The 16,165-nt window shown below is 49.1% G+C and overlaps 1 protein-coding gene across 3 annotated transcripts; it reads left to right on the top strand.

Annotated features, from left to right (window-relative positions):
* Window positions 1-1,390: 1,390 nt before the first annotated feature.
* MASP2 (MBL associated serine protease 2) lies at window positions 1,391-14,879 on the top strand. 3 transcript variants are annotated; one of them, XM_068538870.1, is made up of 11 exons: window positions 1,391-1,401; window positions 1,485-1,716; window positions 1,836-2,013; window positions 2,767-2,898; window positions 4,929-5,125; window positions 5,199-5,346; window positions 9,102-9,220; window positions 10,924-11,002; window positions 12,738-12,869; window positions 13,373-13,509; window positions 14,641-14,879. In XM_068538870.1, the coding sequence occupies exons 1-10, from the start codon at window positions 1,397-1,399 to the stop codon at window positions 13,477-13,479; spliced, it is 1,329 nt and encodes a 442-aa protein (XP_068394971.1). In that variant the 5' UTR covers window positions 1,391-1,396; the 3' UTR covers window positions 13,480-13,509; window positions 14,641-14,879. The 3 variants fall into 3 exon arrangements, 2 of the variants coding, with proteins under 2 accessions (XP_068394971.1, XP_068394972.1); XR_011073457.1 differs by lacking the exons at window positions 4,929-5,125; window positions 12,738-12,869; window positions 13,373-13,509; window positions 14,641-14,879 and having other exon boundaries at window positions 10,924-10,989; XM_068538871.1 differs by lacking the exons at window positions 4,929-5,125; window positions 5,199-5,346; window positions 9,102-9,220; ... (2 more) ...; window positions 13,373-13,509; window positions 14,641-14,879 and adding an exon at window positions 3,687-3,790.
* Window positions 14,880-16,165: the final 1,286 nt, after the last annotated feature.

Genomic DNA, 16,165 nt, shown 5'->3' with positions numbered 1-16,165 from the left:
GTAAACTGGCATTCTTTTCAGTTCTGGGAAATTTCCTTGCATTATTTTGTTTATAATTTCCTTTCCTCTGTTTTCTTTGTTGTCTTTTTCTGGAATTCCTGTTATTTAGTCTTTGACATACTGTATAGGACTTTACTGCTTTTTCATTTCTTTTGACTCTATTTTTCTGGAAGATTTCTTCAATCTTATCTTCCAAACATCTTATTGAGTTTTTTGTTTCTGTCATATTTTTATTTCCCCAAACTGTTTTTTGTTCTCTGAGTGCTCTTGTTAAATAGCATACTGTTCTTGCTTCTTGTTCTGGCCTCTCTTTTTGCTTTGAAGATATTAATTATTGCTTCATTTTAGTTTTGGACATTTTCTTCTCACTGCTTCTTACTGTTTTGTTGTTGTTGTTGGTTGGTTGATGTTTTTGGTCTTTCTCCCTCATGTGTGAGGTTTTCCTCAGTAACCCTTGAATGTTCTGCTCATGTGTAAGACTGGGGACTAAAAAGTTAATTGGAAGCTCTGAGCGCATGATGGGGGCTTGTCAGCTGACTTTCACTGTGGGTGAGGCGGCTGAGCCATCTGCTTGTAGAACGTTGAAGTCAGTGTCTTTAGGTCTTTCCTCCTGAACTTGTCACACTTCCCAGGAAATAGAGAGAAGCCTGGTGGCTGCCAGGTTCTAGGAGTTGAGTCAGAGGAAGGCTGGCCTGTCTGCTTAGTGGCCCTGTTTTCTGTCTGCCCCTCCCATGCTCAGCTGGGCCTGGGACTCTCCGTATACTCCCTCCAACAATAAGTCTCCACGTTTCTGCTGAGGTCGGGGGATGGGAAATAGGGATTGGCAAGATTCTTACATGCGTCCAGAAGGACCTGGTGCCACCAATTCCTGATTCCACTGCCAACTTAGAGTTGCTTCCTGGAGAGCTGTTTCCACCTGCCCATCTGTTTCCCCAGCTTCCTAAGTGTTGACGCTGCCTCCTCTCCCACATTCCCCATCGTCGTGGGCCTGTGTTTTTAAGGCTTTTCTCTTCTCTCTTACCGTAGCATTTCAGGAGGCAAAGGTAGGTGTGTGTGTGTGTGCCTCCCCCATCTCCACCTAGAAGCCGTCACTGCCGAGGTCATTGTCACAGAGACCCTGGGCGACCTCGGAAGTCACACACGGCGGGGGAACCACAGAGGTTCGGGGTGAGGGACAGAGCCAGGACTTGCTCCCGGAGCTGGCTGTCATCCAGGTTCAGCCCCTGGCTCCTGGAGCATCCTGTCCTCCCTGCCCGGAAGTCTGGGCAGGCAGGAGTCATGGGGTCTGTTCCCAGAATGCCAGGGGCAGGGCGGCTGGGGGCGGGGCCGGCCGTTGGACAAACAGATCAAAGGTGAGGCGCCCTGGGGCTCCAGACCGGGCCCGGCGGAGCGCACCATGAGGTGGGTGGAAGCCCCCAGGGTCTCCCCAGCGGGGCTGAGGAGTGAGATCGGGCCTCACCGCCCCTCCCCTGCGCTGCCCTCAGGCTGCTGGTCATCCTGGGCCTGCTGTGGGGCTCGGCAGCCGCCACGTCCTCGGGCCCGCAGTGGCCCAAGCCCGTGTTCGGGCGCCTGGCATCTCCTGGCTTCCCAGGCAAGTATGCCAACAACCAGAAGCAGCGCTGGGCCCTGACGGCGCCCCCCGGCTACCGCCTGCGCCTCTACTTCACTCACTTCCACCTGGAGCCCTCCTACCTCTGCGAGTACGACTTCGTCAAGGTGCCGGCAGGGCGGGCTGGGGGACGGGGACGCCGGGGAGCGGGTCTGGCCTCGGAGGGAGGGCGGGAGGCCGGCGGGCCCGGGGTCTCGCCTTCCCCCCGTGACCCGCAACCCCACAGCTGAGCGCCGGGACCACGGTGCTGGCCACGCTGTGCGGGTCGGAGAGCACGGACACGGAGCGGGCGCCCGGCAACGACACCTTCTACTCACCGGGCTCCAGCCTCGACGTCGCCTTCCGCTCCGACTACTCCAACGAGAAGCCGTTCGCGGGCTTCGAGGCCTTCTACTCAGCAGAGGGTGAGCTGCGAGAAGGCCGGTTGGTGGGGGGGGGGGGGGGGGGACTCTGTCTTGGGCCAGACCAGCCCTCCCTTCTGCCCCCGCTCCCTGAGGCTGGACTCCTGCCAAACCAGCAGGAGAGTCCCCACCTGGTCTGACATCATCATCACAGTGCAAATATCAGCAATAGCCAGGACCTCTGCTCTAGGCTGAGCCCCATTCTGTGCCAGGTGCTGAGCCAGGACACCCTCACGGGCCCCCGTGATGCAAGGACCCAGTGAGCCCGTTCACAGATGGAAAGTGACGCCCCCGCTCCCCCACTGGCCTGAGCGCTGCATCTGCCTGTGGGCTTCGAGTCTGACACTTGATTTCAGATTCTGGCTCCTGCAGGGACTTGCTGTTGGCCTCGGGCAAGTGGCTCAACCTCTCTGTGCTCATCCTGAGACTGCTGCAAGAACTTGGTGAAACCTGTATAGAGGCCCACCCACTGGGTTCCCGTGCTGGCCGCTCCTTTCACTAGCCTAGCCACCATGAGCAGGACCATTAAACCGTCATTGGTTTAAAAAAGATGGTATTTAGGTCTCCCTCCAAGTGTTGCAGGGAGGTCGCAGTGACCCTGGGCCTCTAGCGCCCAGCTGGGCATGAGACACCTACAGACAAGAGGAGGTTCCTCTCAGGTCAGGCCGTGATACTGGAGGGCCCCTAAACCCGAGCCTAGGCCTCAGCGATGTCCCATCTCCTTCCCTGCTGACTGCCTGCCGGCCCCTCCCCCAGACATCGACGAGTGCCAGGTGCCCCCAGGAGAGGCCCCCCCCTGCGAGCACCACTGCCACAATCACCTGGGTGGCTTCTACTGCTCCTGCCGTATGGGCTACGTTCTCCACAGGAACAAGCACACTTGCTCAGGTGAGCTGCAGCTGGAGGGGGACCCTGTGCCCAGCCCGCCCCCACCCTGCCCCAAGACACAGCTGGCTTCTCAAGGCCATAGCTGCTCTGCCCAGGCCACTGGAGGGCCCACTGGCCTTGGGCCACTAGACACTTCTCCTGGGTGACGGCTCCTTTTCAGATCTTCTGTCCCCTCTCACCATCCATCCATCTACCCATCCATCCACCCACCCACCCTCCCTCCCACCCATCCACCCACCCACCCTCCCTCCCACCCATCCACCCACCCACCCTCCCTCCCACCCATCCTCCCTCCCACCCATCCACCCACCCACCCAACCACCCACCCACCCACCCTCCCAACCATCCACCCACCCATCCACCCATCCATCCACCCACCTAAGCACTCATCCGTCCACGTTCCCCAACTCCTCGCCTGCCTCCACCCTGTCCTTGGCTCACTCTCACTCCTCTTCAGCTCATTCACTTGGTGAGCACGTGTTAGGCCCTCACTGTGTACCTGGCCAATCAGGACTCATCCTCCTTGGGGGGGCTCCAGGATGAAGGAGTGGGGGCCCTAGGCCTGCCTCACACAAGCTTCCCTCCATGAAACTTCAGCTCAAAGCTGCCGGTTCAGCCCCCAGCAGGCCGACCCCTTTGGCCTCCACGGCCCGGACTCCCCTCTGCGCCCCTGCCAGGGGCCTGGACAGAAAGCCAGCTGGCGCCCCAGGAGTGAGCAGCCCCAGCCCTGCTCCGCCTGCTCAGTGTCCCTCCCCCGTGTCTCTCCCCGTCTCCGTTCTCTCTTCCAGAGCAGAGCCTCTAGCGCTGCGGTCTGGGTCGGGCAAGACCGCTGCAGCCTGCAGCCCCCATTGACCCCGCCCACGGACCTAACAATAAACTCGGCTCCACCTCCACCTGCTGCGTGTCTCTGGGGGGGGAAGGGTGAGGGGAGGGCAGCAGTGTGCACTCTGGCCCCCCTTCCTTCCCACCCTCATCTCAGCCCGATGGGCCCTAGTTGGTGGGAGCCGCCACTATGGGGCCACAGGCTCCTTTGCCAGAGGGGCTTGCTCTGTCCTCACCCTCATTTTGGTGATGGGGCACCGAGGCCCAGAGAGGGGCAGGGGGCTCACACAGGGGAACCGAGCTCTGGCTACGCCCCCACCAGGAGTCCGAGGACTGAGCTCAGAGCATCCTGGGGTCCACCTCCTGTTCAGAGGGTACCTCAGGCCCTGGGTGTGCTGGGCTGGGGGAGTCTGACCCCGAGCAGAGAGGCCCAAGGAGGTATCGATTCACTGATGGGCAGTCTGGTCCCCCACATCCGGGGGTGACTCCCTCTGTCCCATGGGGAGCAGCCACGTGGAAGAAGAAAGGCAGCGCTGGGACTCCTCACTTCCTGGAATGCCTGTGTCCCCACCTCTGCCACCTGGGGGATGGGGGGTAGAACCCTCCTACGAGTGATGCCAACAGACATTCCCTCTGCAAAGGCAGAATCAGCTGTTTCAATGGGGAAAGTGGGTACCAGACTCACTTATGATCAGTGTGGACTTGCACTGCCCTCAATTGCCCCTCAGGGCAGAGCCTAGACCCAGGGAAGGTGGGCAAGGGGAGGCCTTCCTGAGTGTTCCTGGAGGGGGCCCAGGGGAGGCTCCTCTCCTGCCACCTCCCCACACCCAATTCCTGGGGACAGGAAAGTCCCCTTCACTTCTCCTGGTGCCCCTTTCCCCCGGGCAGACCCTGACATGGCTCACTCCCCGCGCCCCTGGAACTGTGACTCTGGCCCAGGGTTCCCCGCACCAGGAGCCTCAGCTTAGGGCCTCCATCCTCCCTGGGGGTGTGAGTGGGGCCCCTGGAGAATGTACCTCCAAGTGTCACTTGTTTCAGCTAAATCCTGGAAGCCAGAGAGACCCCTCCCTAAATTGTCCCTTCAGCCACCGGGTGGGGCGTTCAGTCTCGGGAGATGCTTCTGGGGCTGGCGTGTGACGGTGGACGGGCGGCCTGAGCCCCGCCGCCTGCGCCTGGCTCACCCCGCCTGTCCTCTCCCCTCTCCCCAGGCCTGTGCTCAGGCCAGGTCTTCACCGCCCGGTCTGGGGTGCTCAGCAGCCCTGGATACCCTCAGCCGTACCCCAAACTCTCCAGCTGCACCTACAGCATCCGCCTGGAGGAGGGGTTCCGTGTCACCCTGGACTTCGTGGAGTCCTTTGACGTGGAGTCGCACCCTGAGACCCAGTGCCCCTACGACTCCCTGAAGGTCTGGTTCCCCTGGCCGCTGCCTCCCCCTGGCCCGGCAGGTGCTGAGGTGACAGGGGCCTCTCCACTTTCAGATTCAAACAGACAAGGAGGAATATGGCCCATTTTGTGGGAAGACGTTGCCCCACAGGATTGAAACCAAGAGCAACACAGTGACCATCACCTTTGCCACCGATCAGTCGGGGGACCACACGGGCTGGAAGATCCACTACAACAGCACAGGTGAGGGCAGGTGGGGCTCCGATTCGGCAGGGAGCTCTTCCAGAAGCGTCAAGGAGCCACATAGGATGGAACCCGTCCTGGCCGGGCCTGGGAAGTCAGGGGAGGGAGAAGTTTTCCTTAACCCTCTTAGTGTCCCTGGCTGGGTCTGAAAAGCAACCTGACAGGTTAACAGGAAAAAAAAAAAAGCATACATGTTTATTTCATGTAAATTTTATGTGGCACGGGAGCCTTTGTAAGGAAATAAAGACTCAAGAGAGGCAGCTGGACCTGTGTACTTTCGTGCTAGGTTTGCTGAGGGGTGTGATAGGCTGAGGAATATGAAGTAAGTGTGGTAAGCGGGGTGGGGGAACTTAGCCAGGCCTGTTTGTTAGGATTCTTCTTGGCATCCTTTTGTCTTTGGTGATAAGGCTTCCCTCTGGGTGTAGGAAAGACACCTGTCACATGAGGGTCTTATGACCTGCTTCAGGGAAGAAGGGCGAGGGGCGGGGAATCAGAGTGACCTTCCTGCTTCTGCCATTTTCTCAAACTCCCAGCTTAAAATCGTCAACATGCCAAGGTGCCATATTTTGAGGTAGTGTGTCCTGAACTCCATCAGAAGACAGACCAGGTTTGAGTGGGGTGGTCTGTGAGGCAGGGGTCCCCTATGGGAAGTGCCACCCCCCCATTCATCCACCCACTCACTCACCCCTCCATCCAACCATCCCTCCTTCCACCCATTTACCCATCCACACAGCCGTCCTTCTCTCCTTCCCCACCTCTCACCCTCCCCTCTTCCATTCACCCAGCCATCCAGCCATCCCTCCTTCTATCTGTAGGGGAGGAAATAATAATTTTCCCTCTGCCCTTCCAAAGTCTTGGCTGGGAACAAGAGACATTAACGAGAGAAAAAGAAACAAGTTTATGAACGTGGATATCTCGTGCATACATGGGAGATAACCCAGGGGAAAATGAGTCTCAGAGGTGGCTTAGAATTCAGGCTTAAACATCTTCAGCTAAAGGCAAAAGAGAGAAAGGGTACAGGGGAGTCCAGTTATGAGGAGGTGACCAGGAAAAGCATGGTAAGCAAGAGTAAGATTCGTTATGCAGATTAAAGACTCTTTGTTTTGCGTTTGAAATTTAACTTTAGTAAAAAAAATTTTTCTGTCTTTTCCTTTGTTAAGAGTTTCTAGTGATTTAGTCATCCTACTCGTGGTACAGAATGGGAGACACTCTTACAAATGGAGAGTTCCTCTGTAAATGTACATTTCCCTTAGAAAACGGTAATTTCTACTCTGTTTTCAGAGTTTCTGCTGTGTCTGCTGTTTCATAAAATACTCAGCTCAAAATACAGTTGGCTCCCCACATCCATGGATGTAGAACCCATGGATACAGATGGCTGACACTCGGCCTTTTTTTTTTTTTTTTCTTTTGGCCGAGAAGCTTGTGGGATGATGTTAGTTTTCCAACCAGGGATTGAACCCACGCCCTCGGCAGTGAAAGCGCTGAGTCCTAACCACTGGACTGCCAGGGAATTCCCTCTGCCATTTTGTATAAGGGACTTGAGCAGCCGCAGATTTTGGTATTCACGGGGCTCCTGGAACCAATGCCCCGCAGACATCGCGGGACAGCTATAATCCTTATGCCAAGGAGGCAGAGTTTGGAGTCATGTTCCGCCACCCCTCACACACATCCATCTGTCCATCCTTCCCTCCTTCCATCCATCCATCCATCCATCTTATGGATGGGCACCGGGCCCTGTGTGGGGAATACGTAACACCTCTGCTGTCAGTCCACTCTTGTCACAGCAACGTGACCTCAGCCCTGTGACAAGCACAGCCGAGCACCAGACACAGTGAGAGCCCAGAGGAGGGACCTGGCCCAGGCAGGGGCCGGGTGCTAACAAAAGGGGCCCGGGACAGGAAACATACGAGATTGGATTGAAAGGATAAGTAGGTATTGGAGGAAGGTGGAAGGGTGTTCCAAGTGCAAGGGAAGTGTATGTGCAAAAGCCCAGAGGCTCCACCTTTCTCGGTGTGAGCTGTAAGAGGGTGTGATGGGGTAGGCAGAGATGGGGGCTCCCGCCTGACACGGAGGGTTTGGACGGGAGTCTGCACTCCGCCTCTCGGACCCTCCTCCACCACCTCTTCCTCGTGACAGACCCTCAAACGTAGACGGTAGTTCTTGGTGCCACCTCCTGTGACATGAGTCCAAGTCCCCCACCTTCCGGGCACTGACCTCTGGACGTGTCTGTCCCTCTCACCACTCTCAGCCAACAGGTCTTTCAGGATGTTTTTGGAAGGACAGAGTAACTGAGCTGGAAAAGCTCCAAAGCAAAACACCCAAGGCCCCAAGCCGTGCTCAGAGCGCAGGCTGGGTGTCAGACTGCCCGGGCTGGCGTCCCGGCTGTAATGCATCCTGTTTCCTGGCCATGTGACGTTGAACCTCTTAACATAACTTTTCTGAGACTTAATGTCCCAATTATCCAATGAAGGACAATATCTCCTTGGAAAGGTGGGGATTAGTGGGCTAACGCAGAAGACACCGAGTGAGCATGGGGGAGGTATTGAGTAATTTAAAAAATGAGGAGACTGAATTAGGAAAGATGTTAACCTTTGGGCCAGCTCTGTGGGAAAGGGTGAGAGATGGGTCAGGAGAGGAGAGACCAGCACTTTGGGAACATTTCATTTGCCTCTTGTTCGTTTTTAAAAAGCCTTTTGTTTTCCCGTGGGTCGAAGTAATAAAACTTCTAAAACTGAAGCACTGGTTTCAGAGTGAGTCAGAGGGAAGAGTCAGGTTTGCCAGGCTGGTGGGTGAGAAGGGGCCGGGACAGAGCCTGGAGGTGTGTGTGAAGTGCCAGCAGGGCCTTGGCATGAGGCGGCCTCGGGAAGCCCTGGGCCCCGACAGGGCTACCTGGAACATTCCTGGAGATTGGTTCCAAGAGGGGAGACTCTGGGGCCTGCCTGGGACCGAGAGTCACTGCAGGACACAGGGGTCAGCTGCTGGAGGAAGGAGTGCACTGGGCAAATGACCTGCGTGGGCTGAGGGGTGGCCTTGGGGGATGGGCAGCCATGGGGGACTGGCTGAAGCCTTGGGGTGACAACAGGCCAGGGTTTGGGGGCCAGAGTGGAAGCCAGCCCTGAGCCCTGTGGGCACGTGCTCACGAGGGACGTATGAGGCTTCCTGAGTGCCAGTCTGGCCCTGAGCCCCGGTGCCTCTCTGAGCCACAAGGGCTGCTGTGAGGGTTCGCTGGCTGCAACCCCCTGTGGCCCAGCACTTATTAGCAAAGCGATTTCCTCTGTGCTTCACATTTGGTCCTCGCAACAGCCCTAGAAGCTGAGCAAACATTCTTACCACTCTCAGCTTACAGATGAGGAAACTGAGGCTTTCCTGTGATTTTTAACCCATGCTGTCCAGCTCTTCCCCCCCCCCCACCCCCAAGTTACACTCCCCCGGTTTTCAGCAGTGTGTGCGAGGCCCCTGGCGTGGAGCAGATGCTCCCTTTGCCGTGACGTGACCTTGCTCCCTTACCACGTGCCTGGCTTTCTTTTCATCACTTTGGCTGAAGCCCAGGCCAGGCAACAAATCCTAATTTGTACGATAAGCAGCGAGAGTTTAATCTTGCCTTTGGTTTTAAATCTTAAGAACTCTACCCCACTGTGGCAAGCTCTCTTTACACGTCAAGTGTTTCATTTATAAACCAAGAACTTCTAATTGCTAAATTCAGACTTGCTGCTATAGAGCCAGCTAAACCCCAGACATCTGGTTTCCTTGCGCAGCTCAGCCCTGCCCTGACCCGACGGCACCACCTAACGGCCGCATCTCCCCTGTGCAGGCCAAATACATCCTGAAAGACCACTTCTTTGTCTTCTGCGAGTCGGGCTACGAACTTCTGCAAGTAAGTTAATACAAGGCTGTTTAAGTGCACCACAATCACGACGGTTTTTGAATGAATACATATTTATATCAGCAAATATGTGAAAGGAAAATGGGGAAACAGCTGTTGTCAGCATGGTGGTTTACTTTGCCTATGATTAAACGATAAAATTCAAAGAAATGATACATTTGCTAAGAGAAGCGGCCACAAAGAATTTTCTATTCTTAGGAACTCCGGTTTTTTTTTAAATTAATTAATTAATTCTTGGCTGTGTTGGGTCTTCGTTGCTGTGCATGGGCTTTCTCTAGTTGCGGCGGGGGGAGGGGGCTACTCTTTGTTGTTTTGGTGGCTTCTCTTGTTGTGGAGCATGGGCACCAGGCGCGTGGGATCCAGTAGTTGTGGCACGTGGGCTCTAGAGCACAGGCTCAATAGCTGTGGCCCACGGGCCCAGTTGCTCCACGGCATGTGGGATCCTCCCAGGCCAGGGCTTGAACCCGTGTCCCCTGCACTGGCAGGCGGATTCTCATCCACTGCGCCACCAGGGAAGCCCGGAACTCCGCTTTTTAAAAAAGCTTTTTTTTTTTTTTTTTTTTTTTTTTTTTTTTTTTTTTTTTTTGGAAAGCTGGCGATTAAAATGAACACCTTTTCTCTGTTCACACGCATTACAGCAGCTCTTGGTAAAGCAGCTGAAATGTTTGTCATGTGCTCTGTGTTATCACCTTGCATTAAATCAAGCTCCTCCTGGTCAAATGACCTTTACATGAAACAACTCCTGGGCCCACAAAAGAATTAAACAGCCCTTGGAAACAGTATATTCTGCAAAGTTATAAACAGTGACCACTGTTAAGGGAGAAGGAGGATAATTTCAAAAAATGCTTAGTGTGTTGCTTTAGGGGCACAGGTAAGAGATTAACATGTCCTCTTTATGTTCTTCAAAATGTCACTGAATCCCAGTGGTAAAAGGTAGTAACACTGAAAAGATAGCTGGCTATGCAACCAGTCCTGTGGAGGCACAACCGCCCCAGACCCCCCAAAAAGGTGAGAGACTTTGCTCAACTTGTAAACTTCTGGGCAGGCTCTTTCCACAGCAACTTGGACCTCAGGCCTGCTCAGTTTCTGAGGAAGAAAGAAGTCATCCTGCTCTCCTTTGAAGCATAAAGCCTCAGTCAAAGCCAACTTCTTTCATTTTAAAGTCTGATTTTAGAAAAATTATTTAAATAAGTCAAAAATGTCCCGCTAAGTATTAGCAACGGAAACTGATTGAGAACACACGTGTGAAGCTTATGGAAATATTGATATTTTAAGTAACTTTCCTCCAGTTAATAGCCGCAGGCTAGAAAAATCCAGACACATTCACTCCGTGTCTATCAGGCTGATCTTCCCCAAACTTTTGACTGTCACCCTTTGGCACTTTACATAAAGAAATGGTGGAACACCAGCAGGAACTTGTGAGAAATCTGACGTATTCTTGGATGAAGTGGAAAGCAGAAAATATAAACTGCTGCAGAGGTCAACATCTTTAAAAATGAGATACACACATAGGTGACATCACCAACAAGCACACACATGTTATCAAGGCAGTTGGGCTGCGTGTCCAGTCACGTGGGTGCATCACCCCCTTGGGAGCATCTCTTGAACCACTCGAACTATTGTGGGAGCAGAGCTTTGGGGAGTGGTTTCATGATATAAACAAGGAAATTAATATTTTCTCAATTCCTCTTTAGGGTTATTGGCCCCTGAAATCATTTGTTGCAGTCTGTCAGACAGATGGATCTTGGGACAAACCGATGCCGCAGTGCAGCAGTACGTATGTGTGACCACAACGCCTGTAGCTGCTTCTGCTTCTACTGCTTCTTCTGGTCTTTTTAAAAAAATGATTTATCAGGGCTTGAATTCCAAATTTGCTTCTCGTCCCCAGTTTCTGAGAGCACTCTTTAAGAGATTAAAACTGGACCAAGCTAGTAGGAAAGGTATTTGCTTTAGAAAAGTATGGTATTTAAAATTATTTTTCTAAGTATAAAATACTCATAAAACATGGGAAAGAGAAAATTACAAACATTATAATACTCATAATCCCGCTGTATCAGAGTATAATCACTCTCATTTTGGTGCATAGCCCTCCAATTACATATATCACACAGGTAAACATGTACAGGCTACTGTTTGTAGGGGCACATACGCATCAAACTGGGATGACGGTGTTCATTACCATTTTGTGAACTAAGAATCACGTACCTTATCTTTAATATTTTTAAAGTTATAAGATACATGTTAAATGGAAAAAACGTATAAATTTACAAAAATATACAGTGAAAGCCTCTCTTGCCCAAATCCTCAAACTACCTGTAAGACACTGGGGTCCATTCCTTCATATTCTTTATTTCCTATACTATCTATACTAACGTATCGATTACATACTTTTGAACTAAATTTGACTGCAATGTACTCTTCCCCCAACATTGTTGGGGTATCTTTCCGCAACAATCCAAGCACTCACAGAGCTGCTCGTTCTTTTTAATGACTGCAAAGTATTCCATCAGAGGACCTATGCTTTTTATTTCATGTGATTTCCATTGTTTCCAGTTTTTTACTATTACACACGCTGCCATAGTTAACACCTCTGTACGTATACTTTCACATATTTTGTGCAAGGGTTTCTACAAAATTCCTAGGGGAATATTTTTATTTCAAAATTTACATTCCCACGAGACTACCAATTCTTTACTACCAATTCTTTTTAGTTTAAAAACCAGTAAAGAGCTGGCACCGAAGGACTGTTGGACTAAGGTATGGGTTTGAGCCCGGATTCTGCCACTTTTCACTGGGTAGTTATGGGCATCTCGTCTGTGGAGAATTGAGACAATGTAGACAACGCACTTGACACAAAGCCAGACACACTGCTACTAAGTTGCTAAAAACTGTTACCTTTTAATATCCACAGAAATACATCAATTTTTAGATGTCTGTGTACAAAACTATGACTTTCAGACTGGTTATCACTTTGTCTCACCAACTGGTTAGTTATGTCACGTTAGTAATGTCCTAACAGTTGTGAATTCTAACCCAAACGCAAGGTATTATGACTTCCAGGTCTTCTAAAAAGGTCAACTTAGGAAAAGGATCATAAGAGAACAAGTCCTTCAGTCTTCTTTGTATTGTTCTATTTTTAAGGCTAACCAAATTGTACCATTTTACATCAAACCAGACTGTACAGGCATGTGCAGGCTGTGCTGTTTTCTTTTTTGAGTGCTAAGGAAGTCCAAGTGGTTTCAAATTCCCTTCCTTTAGGGAAGGCATCACACAGCTCCTTGCCCAGGGCCTTCACTTCAACCTAGCCATTTAGTTAGGAACGGAGATGAGAGTGATGCTTTAAAATCACACTAAGGTGATTCTCTCCAGTTTCAGAGATGAAATGATGTCCATCTTGAATATGACTTCAAGTTATAACCACACACAGCACAACCACCTATCAGTCTCCACATCGTTTTAATGTTAGGATTCAAAGTACAAACTGACTTCCCTCTCCCGTGTTTATTAGTTGTTGACTGTGGCCCTCCTGATGATCTGCCCAGTGGCCAAGTGGACTATATCACGGGTACTGAGGTGACCATATACAAAGCTGTGGTTAAATATCGCTGTAATGAGTTCTACACAATGAGAGCAAATGATGGTAAGCAAACTGTTCAAAGTTGGGGGTGGGTGATATTTGGAACCTAAGCCCTCATGATCTGAAAATAAACGTATCCAACATTTTTGGCTAAGGCTAGACAAAAGATTAAAAGGCACTTCCTCCACCTGCTAAGTAAAATATTATAGCTGAAGTGACTTTAATGTCAATTTGCAAGAATCTGAAAACAGATCTTATCTAGTAAATGACTACTACAAACACACAATATATTCCAAATGGTTTAATTTAACAAGTCAAAACCTTATCATTAAAGCACTTAAGATCTTGATACATATTCAAGTTACACATCTAAAAGGTTTCCACTTTGCAAGCATACATGGTAATGCAGAGACCTCCTATTTATGAAATCATGTAAAATGGTTATTCAGACACCTCTATTTCCCACTGATGCTCAAGAATCTACATTTTTCAAGGGGGTATTCAAGCAGATGACAACCACCTTTTCACATGCAGTTAAACATTTTTGCTTTTTCAATGATTTGCAGGTAAATATGTGTGTGAGGCTGATGGATTCTGGACGAGCTCCAAAGGAGAAAAATCACTCCCCGTCTGTGAGCCTGGTAATGGCTACATTTATACAGGAGACTCATAATTGATGGAAAGTAGAACTGGGTAGGAGACAGTAAGTAGTGCTTTAGCTGTGCAGGCAGAAATGTAACTTCAGCACTTGGCTCTGAGACCAACTTATTATTTCCAAATGGTACGTTCTCATTACCCCCTTTCCATATGGAGAGGTTGTTGGTGCTGACTGTATCAGTCATTTATTTTTGACCTTACAACTAGGCAAGCATAAAAAATTAAATGATTTTTTAAGTTATCTTGAACCATTTATACATTTATAAACATGATTTCTTCTCTGTAAAAATGCTATTAAAACCCAAAGCTAATAACCTCATTATTTCCCTAAGCAATTGTTTTCAATGACATCTAGTTTTTAAACATTAATGCAATTTGCCTTTTAACAGTACTTAGAAAAAAGTTTTACCAGAATTGGCTCTGAAGATATAGTTGAGTGATTAAAAAAAAAAATCAGAAAGGTAGTAATATATTCATCACCCCTGTGTTATTTGGCTTAGTCTTTTTAAAAAACCTGTATCTTAGCTGACACAATGTTTGTAAGCCTTAATAAGAGTATTCAGCCACAACATATTTGCTACATTAATGAGCATATTTAGTTAGCAACACATAAGTAAGTTTAGTGTTTGGAAGAACCAACTAGACCAAAAATAATTTCTGAACCTGAAGGTTCCTGGTTACAACTGCAACATTCTAATTTTTAAAAACATTTTAATGTACAAAGGTGAAAGTAATTCTGCAAATCCTATGATAGTGACCTTAGTTTCTGCTTTCCCAGAACTACATGGTAAATGCCCCATTTCACAAGTAGGAAAACAGAAGCAATGAAAAGGTTATTTTTCACTTCCTACGCACATCAGCTCAGACAATTCCTGTTTGCCCTATTTAAATATTTTCCCAGTTGTGAGACCAAATTATTTTAGCGAAACAAATCAGTTTCTAAAAGTTAATTTTCACTCACCTCATTTTCTGCGGAGCTAAAAAATACCAAACGGTTTTATCAGGTCTTTGAACAGTGTTTTAAGCAGTCTCACTTGCCTGTATAGGTGGACACCCACCAAATTACGTGATGCAATTTTTGGTTGACATTAAACATACACAACTCCAAAGTGGTAATAATTGGAGAAAAAACACCACTGGGTTTCTGTAAAGGCTCTATACATCTTTTTCCCCCCAGTTTGTGGAATATCCACCCGTACCACAGAAGGTCGTATATACGGAGGACAAAATGCAAAGCTTGGTGATTTTCCTTGGCAAGCCCTGTTATTAGGTAAAACTACAGCAGCAGGTGCACTTCTATATGACAACTGGATCCTAACAGCTGCTCATGCTGTATATGAGCAAAGAGAAGACGCCTCCTCCTTAGACATTAGAATGGGTGCCCTGAAGAGACTGTCACCTCATTATACACAAGCCTGGGCCGAGGCCATTTTTATACATGAACGTTACACTCATAATGCTGGTTACGATAATGACATAGCATTGATTAAATTGAAGAACAAAGTTGTATTAAGTAGCAACATCGTGCCTATTTGTTTGCCGAGAAAAGAAGCTGAATCCTTCATGAGAACCAATGATATGGGAACTGCATCTGGATGGGGATTAACCCAAAGGGGTCTTCTTGCCAGAAATCTTATGTTTGTTGACATACCAGTTGTTGACCATCAAAACTGTACTGCGGCATATGAAAAGAAGTCCTATCCGGGGGGAAGGGTAACTGACAACATGCTTTGTGCTGGTTTAGAAAGTGGGGGCAAGGACAGCTGTAAAGGCGATAGTGGGGGGGCATTAGTGTTTCTACATAATGAGACACAGAAATGGTTTGTGGGAGGAATAGTGTCCTGGGGTTCCATTAATTGTGGGGAAGCAGATCAGTATGGGGTCTACACAAAAGTCATTAACTATATTCCCTGGATCGAGAACATAATTAATAATTTTTAACTTGTGTGTCTTCAGTGAGTACATGATTCCTTGTTCTAAAAAATACCTGTAGAAGACCTCAACATCAAACTGACCTGAGAAACATTAACACGACAGTTGCCGTTCCACCTCAAAACCAAACCAAACTACAGGTGAGATGTGCCTTTCAGGCACTTCTCCACTTGCCACTTTTCCACCACTTACTCTTTGATTGAAGGGGACATAAACCATTGTAGTGATATTCATCGTTGCCAATCCAACAGAAACTCACTGGTTAAATTTGCATTTACTTACAGAAGTCCAGTGTCTGTTTGTACTGGCCATTTGCATTTCTGGAAATTGCCTGTTCATGTTCTTTAACTGTTTTTCTCCAGTTTTTTGTACTTGTTCTTATTGTTCTCTGAGAGCGTTACATATTATAGCAGTATTGTTTCAGGAATTACTTTGAATCATGTTTTTCTTGGGTAGATAAATTGGAAATATCAATACTTCGGCCTAGGTAGAGACTGATTTCCATGTTAAAACCAATGCTGTAATTTTTCACTTCTCAAACTGGCAGACAAAAAGAACATGGAACAGCACTATTTCACACTGTTGAAGACAACGAATTTTCTGAAGGACAATTTGGCAATATATTTCACAAGTCTTAAAAGCATGCATAGTCTCTGACCTGGTAATTCCAATGCTAAGATTTTAATTTAGCTGTAAGGATGTTCCTAGCACTTGGAAATAACCTAAATATTTTATGTTCAAATTCAGAAGACAGTTGAATCAAATATGGC

This window comes from Eschrichtius robustus, chromosome 3 (genome assembly GCF_028021215.1).
Source record: "Eschrichtius robustus isolate mEscRob2 chromosome 3, mEscRob2.pri, whole genome shotgun sequence".
Classification (NCBI taxonomy): Eukaryota; Metazoa; Chordata; class Mammalia; order Artiodactyla; family Eschrichtiidae; genus Eschrichtius; species Eschrichtius robustus.
This window is presented reverse-complemented; position numbering and strand designations above follow the sequence as displayed.